This window comes from Seriola lalandi, unplaced genomic scaffold (genome assembly GCF_002814215.2).
Source record: "Seriola lalandi dorsalis isolate HSWRI2012SDOR001 ecotype SW California unplaced genomic scaffold, Sedor1 jcf7180002054760, whole genome shotgun sequence".
Lineage (NCBI taxonomy): Eukaryota > Metazoa > Chordata > Actinopteri > Carangiformes > Carangidae > Seriola > Seriola lalandi.
In genome coordinates, this window is record NW_019525313.1 from 456377 (window position 1) to 462790 (window position 6414).

Sequence of the window (6414 nt, forward strand, 5' to 3'; positions counted from 1 at the left end):
AACATTGTGAGTTCAGCATCAAACTTCATTTCTTTACTCACCAACATCTGTCTCCAGAGGTGGAAACAAACACCAATGTTAACTCTTGTCTCTATCACGCCTTTTCTTCTACTGAAGTTAGCATGCTAACCAGCTAGCCCCAGGCCCATCTTTCTGATAGTGACTCAGTGCAGCCTCCAATCTGCCCTGAAGATGTAGCTGCTCAGAGGACGTATTACAACCTCTTGTATTATAAACACAACAATGGCCGAAGTTCTTGTCAAGTGGCAATCACCATTATCCACACCCGATAGGAAACCACGCTAAGCGAAAAGAAAAAACTTAAAAATAGCCCCTTCAAGTCCTGAGGCCCTCTACTGGCTTGAATGTGTTGGAACTGTTTGGACCTTACCACTCCTTGGATAAAAGAATTCAATGTTTGTCCTGATTGTTCATGGAGAGCATGCCCAGTAGTTTATGAGATGCAGTATGTTGCGTGTGATCAAGACTTTTGGTGCTAAAGGCAGCGTCAGAGGCTTACCACACAGGTATCATCTAGGTATGGACAATAAACCAGATTTATTAACACTATGAATCTCTTGCAGACCTAAACATAGTCATATTGCAGCTTTCAGAAATGTCCATAAACTGAATAGCTATAACAACCATTGAAATTTGTTCAGAAAATTGGCAAACCAATCAAATCAAGGATAAGGATGTTTTCACTGTCATTTCAGAACATGAAAGGGAATGAAATGAGGTACTCACGTCCCAGTTCATGTAATAGCAATAATAAAATCAAGAAGAAAGCACATAGTAAAACACCATTAAAAATAAAAATGAGTAAATAAATATATAAATAGAAGTGTTAAATGAGCAGACTGTGTGGAAAGGAATAAAACTGTAAATGTCTAAAAGATAAAAAAAAAAGTTGGCCAGGTAGAATGCAGCAATGCTCTGATATGAAACAGCAGTAATCAAAACAACAAAGTGTCCATGAAGAAGCAGCAACTTTTCAGTGAGTCTGAGTTTTCAGTCTTGAAGTGCAGAATCAAAATCAGTCTCACAGCATCCAAGAAGAAACCGTTCCTCAGCCTGGTGGTCCCGACCTTGATGCTGCCTTCATGATCCTGCACCTGCTGTTGTAAATGTGGCTGATGTTGGGTGGGCTGTGCAGTCTTTACCACCTGTTGCACTGCCTGCCTCCTCTGTCTGCAGCAGAGGAGTTAGCGTAGCACACTGTGAAGCAGGAAGTGAGGATGCTCTGCACCACACACCTGTAGAAGACCAGTGCACTTCAGCCTCATCAGGAAGGAGAGATGTTGGGGGGCCTTCTTCACTGTATTGGTTGTGCTGCTTCTCCAGCTAAGGTTATTGGAGATGTGCATGCCCATGTATTTAAAGCCAGAGACCACCTCTACCTTGTTTTCAGGTTGTTAGTTCGTCCCATTCTCATGGACACAATATCTCAGTAATGCCTTGATGGAACTTCTTCAAATTTGGCACAAACATTCACTAGTACTCAAGGATGAACTGATTAGATTTTGGTGATCAAAGGTCAAAGGTCAAAGGTCAGTGTGACCTCACCAAACACTTTAGCCATAACTCAAGACTTCACAGCAATTATGACAAACTTTTCACACAAATGGTTCATATTTTCTATGACTCTGGATAAACAGGGATGTGACCTGAAACTAGCCTGAGTGGAGGAGGAATACAACAGTGAGGAGGTATTTCTAGTCTATACTTGGACTCACCACTGTGAGTGCCCCATCACTACCATGTCATCTACAAACTGAAGTCCAAGAAGAGCCATCTAACATAGGAATCCTTGCTCTCCCAGTGAGGGAGGACCAGGTGAACCACAGATGAAGTGGCACCTGCAGTAGAGCGGTTGTGTCTGTATGCACATGGGTGGAAGTCCACTGTGACAGCAATGGTCTTCTTCATGACCAGCCGATTGAAGCACGTCATGATTATTGGGGTGAGTGCTACTAGGAAATACATCAGGCATGACATGCTGAGCTCGTTGGGACGAGGATAACAGTTGCAGTATTGAGGCGTGTTAGGACAGTGAGGAGTTGAAGATGTCTGTCAGCACCTCTGAGAGCTGGTATGCACAGTCCCTAAGGACCTGGCCTTGGATGTTGTCCGGGCCTGCAGCCCTGTGGAGGCTGATGTCTCACGTCTGCTGCGGTCACACTGAGGGGAAGCTCAACTGATGGGATGTGTATCGGGTGTGTGTGTGTGTGTGTGTGTGTGTGTGAAATGTCTGTCAGGTTGGCAGTTGCTCAGTCTCAGTCGGATCAGATACATTTCATTGTCTAGTGAGCAAATGTGGTCAAGAAAGTGCGAATCAGTGGTGATCCAAGACTCATCAAAACAGCAATTCTCTTTTTATATATATTTTTGGGCACCTTTGACTTGTAGGGGATGACATGTAGACATGTAGATGACATGTAGACATGTAGATAGGACCGTTAGGACTAAGCCCATGTGGTACGCACTCTGCCAGGTGTGCCACCAAGGTGCCCCCGAAACAGAGATACTTAATCAGATGAACATACGTGTTACCTACCCAGCTAACAAGTAGTACAGTTTTGAGGTGCTTGTACTTTACTTGAGTATTTCCATTTTGTGCTGTTTTACACTTCCACTCATCTTAGAGGGAAATATTGTCCTTTGTACTCTACTACATTTATTTGACAGCTTATTGACAGTTATTAATTACTTTTAAGATGAAGATTTGACTCAACGAATAATAATAAGCTTTTAAAATACAACACAAAACAGTGCTTTCTAACATTTTTGGCTTCTGGCATCTTACAAACATCAGTGTGTAGTCAGGGACAGATTTCACATATGTATGAGCTGTTAACTGTTCTCTCCAATAGCGATCTTTCCCCCTAAACTTCTCACATGGTTTCATTCCAGTCTTCTGCTGTCCCTGTGTAGTAGTTCAAAACAGCTCCACCTCCAGCAGCTTCCAGAGTAACATGCTGCTGACACACTGATGCTTCAATATTAACCATCCAATGATGTCATATATAATAATATATGAGTCAGAGGGAGCTAGCCATGACTTTATATATATTTATACTTTAATTACATTATTTCTGCTAATACTTATCTACTTTTACCTTTTTCATGCAGGACTTTTAGTGTTTTTACAGGCTTCAGTAATACCAGTGCACAGTGTGTCTATATCTGTACCAGCCGACTGACTGGCTGTTGTAGTGTCTGCTGGCTTCAGGTTGACAGTCATTTCCTCAGCCACACACAGTGGCATCCCCCGAGCCGTGCGCCCGGGCTGGCAGCCTGTGCCAGCAGGTGTGTCTGGCCTGCATCCAAAGCACTACAGTGAAAAAAAATGTGAAAGGGCAGGAAATGTTTCCCACAATGCAAGTGTAGCAGGTGGCCGGCGGGGCGGCTGAAAGGGCTGTTTTCACTGACCGTCCTACTGAACAGAGGCCCTTGGAAAAAAGCAAAGGTCAAGGATGGAAGATTAAGCATGAGCAAACACACAGGCTGTAATGATCTGAGAATCTGCTACACCGAGATGGTGGTTTATGTTGGACAGGGGTTACAGACAGGTCACACTGAGAATGCCCCGTCCCACCTTTGCCTATACATACACAAAGCTCAAACGTAAAAGGGGCCCAAATATTCTCATTCTGCACAATCTCACATTTTATTGTCATCTAGGGGAAACCAGGGGACCTGGGGTCCGATGGAGCGCCCGGCCCAAAGGGATCTCGTGTAAGTCTCTATTGTCTCCATAATCCAGTGCTGGTAACCGAAAGAATCTATGAAGTTTTGTTTGATGTACTGTTTTGTCTGGGCCTGGTCACTGTAGGGGGAACCTGGTATTAACGGACGTCCAGGAATTGAGGGCCTTGAGGTAATCATCAAATGTTTTTCTTAACCTTCTCTTGTTGGGGTTACAGGGATTTCAGCTGTCATGTCAGTCTGTGAGCATTTTATGCTGCTCCAAACTGACTGTATTGGGCCTTTTATTGCAGAGTTTCACCTCTAAAGCTCATTATTTAGCACACTGGTCTGTTTAAAGAACTGTAAAAACAACAATTTGTTCTATTTCTTGATGAAAAAGTGTTAAGGACTTTAGCTGCAACACAGAAATAGTGTCTCCAGCTATGACACAGAGGCAGAGTGTTGCCAAACTAGCAACTTTCTCAAAAGATCCGGTGACTTTTAAGACTCTTTCTTTTTTTTTCGAAAAGCACCTATTGTCAAATGTAGCGGTCTTTGAACACACCATGAATCTCTTTGTTGATGAGAGCTGCTCTCATGTGGCTGTGGTGCCACTGGACTGACTGTGTTCAGTGACTGGAGAAAAGCTCACCAATCATGAGTCAGACAAAGTGGTGTGTGTGTGTGTGTGTGTGTGTGTGTGTGTATTCACAATATAGACCCACATATATATATTCTCTGAGGTTGTGAATGTCTATCAATGACTAACTGAATGACACAGCACCTCTGTCACTACAGACTTTTGTTTATAATTGAAAATTGAATTGAACTGTTCTCTGTTTATAGGGTCAACCTGGGAGCAAAGGGGAAAAGGTATGCACTGTTATCACCTATTCTTCTGTTTTTGTGATATTCCTCACCACTGTGTGTGCAGATATCATAAAGAACATATAAACATGTATCTCATATTTTCAGTGCAGAACTTCAGTGTCAGAGAGTTTGATTTGGTTCATAGCCCAGATTAAGCTTTTATCTGTTTCCTCATATTATTATCATACTATTAATATAATATAATATGAAACAAATAAAACTCAGGAACACCGTCTGAAAATTATAAGAGTAGGATATTTATTCTTGCAGCAAGGGAACAAGTTACACACCAGAGCTCACAGTGCAAATGTTCAACAGATGCAAGATTCACATAGAATTTTATACACAGGATTCGTGAGAGCGAAATGGGACTAGGCATAATAGCGCCTTATCATAGTTTAATGTTTTGGTGCACTGGCCGGGAGGAACAGCGAAGGTCACTGCGCTCCTCTCGGACACCACCTGTCTTACAAGCAAACACAATAATAGAAAGTTCTATTCAGGATAATACAGTTTCCCTTTAAGATGTTTATGTTATTCATAAAGTATCACAATTTTTATCATATTATCGTATTTTCTAGGGAGAACAGGGTGAATGCGGTGCCCCTGGTAAAAAGGGACAACAAGTAGGTTTCTTTTTTATATTTATTTAATTGCCATGATGTCTGCTGCTGTGACCAGGTACTGTGCATAAATGTAGTGATATTGTATTAAGGTTTTTCCTTAGGGTGCAGATGGACCTCCTGGCCCCAGAGGCCCCAGAGGAGAACAGGTAAAGATTTTCAACTTTTCCATGTATCATATAATTTTTAAATGATTAAATATAGACCCACAATATACCGTGTGATTTAAATTATAATAATAAGTTCATAGCTTCTATTGTTTATAATTAACAAGAAGTCAATCTTTATCATTCCAATCAGTGTTACTGTCACTACAGTAGCTCATTTATATGGAGTAGATTACTTGATAACTTGAATGTACTTGATGTACTTGAATGCAATTCAGTCAAGATGCAGTTAGCTGCAACTTGGAAGCAGGGGGAAGCAGCTCGCCTGGCTCTGGCCACGGTTGAAATATTTGCCTACAAACACATTTAAAGGTCACTGAGTAACAACCTCAGGTTTGTTTCATCTGTGCACAGACAGACAGAGAAAACTATATGGTTTTAGGTTTATGAACAATTTTTTTTCCCCAAACAACAGCCAAGTGCAGTGAGTGTGCACACCATCCCAAAATGTTGTTATTATAGTAATGTTACCATTGTGCCTATACAGAGACCATCACCTGTGCTTATCTGGCAACATGTGCCATTCACAGAAATAGTTTTCAGAAGCACCGGGCAGATGGATGAACTATTGTTCAAACCACAAATAAGTGTATTTACATTTCTGTTTGTGAACAGGTTAAACAACAAATATTTTGTGTTAATTAGTAAACATTGGATGTGTTCGTAGGTGTTTTATATTTTGGACAGAGCCAGGCCAGCTGGCTTTATACTAAGGTAGGCTACTGTACATCCTGAACCTCAGAAACAAAGTGAGTACGTGCATTTCCTAAAATGTTGAACCTTCCCTTTAAGAAATGATTCATTCAACGCAGTGGAGCAAGAATGTCTAGACTTTCGGGGGAGGGGGGGGGTGTTGCTGAGAAGGTATTTGTGTGGCCATTTTCAGCTAACAACAACCTTCAACGTTGATTTTAAAGCCTGAAATCACCATCGTGTAGCACACCTATGAAACATATGTGTTAGTGTAAAAATTGCAGATAACTATTTGTATTAGCCTCATATCTGAACGGGTGTGTGGTCAAATTGAAAGATTCCTGTGCCCCCCACCCAGCCTAACCCCACCA

At 41.7% G+C, this 6414-nt stretch overlaps 1 protein-coding gene across 2 annotated transcripts in view; it reads left to right on the top strand.

Annotated features, from left to right (window-relative positions):
• Nucleotides 1-6414, top strand: part of col28a1a (collagen, type XXVIII, alpha 1a) — a 33604-nt gene that overhangs the window by 3555 nt on the left and 23635 nt on the right. For both annotated transcript variants that reach the window (XM_087178947.1, XM_023424909.2), the window contains exons 5-9: nucleotides 3685-3738; nucleotides 3836-3880; nucleotides 4537-4563; nucleotides 5142-5186; nucleotides 5288-5332. In XM_087178947.1, coding sequence (XP_087035073.1) covers nucleotides 3685-3738; nucleotides 3836-3880; nucleotides 4537-4563; nucleotides 5142-5186; nucleotides 5288-5332 — 216 coding nt within the window. The remainder of the gene's footprint in view (nucleotides 1-3684; nucleotides 3739-3835; nucleotides 3881-4536; nucleotides 4564-5141; nucleotides 5187-5287; nucleotides 5333-6414) is intronic.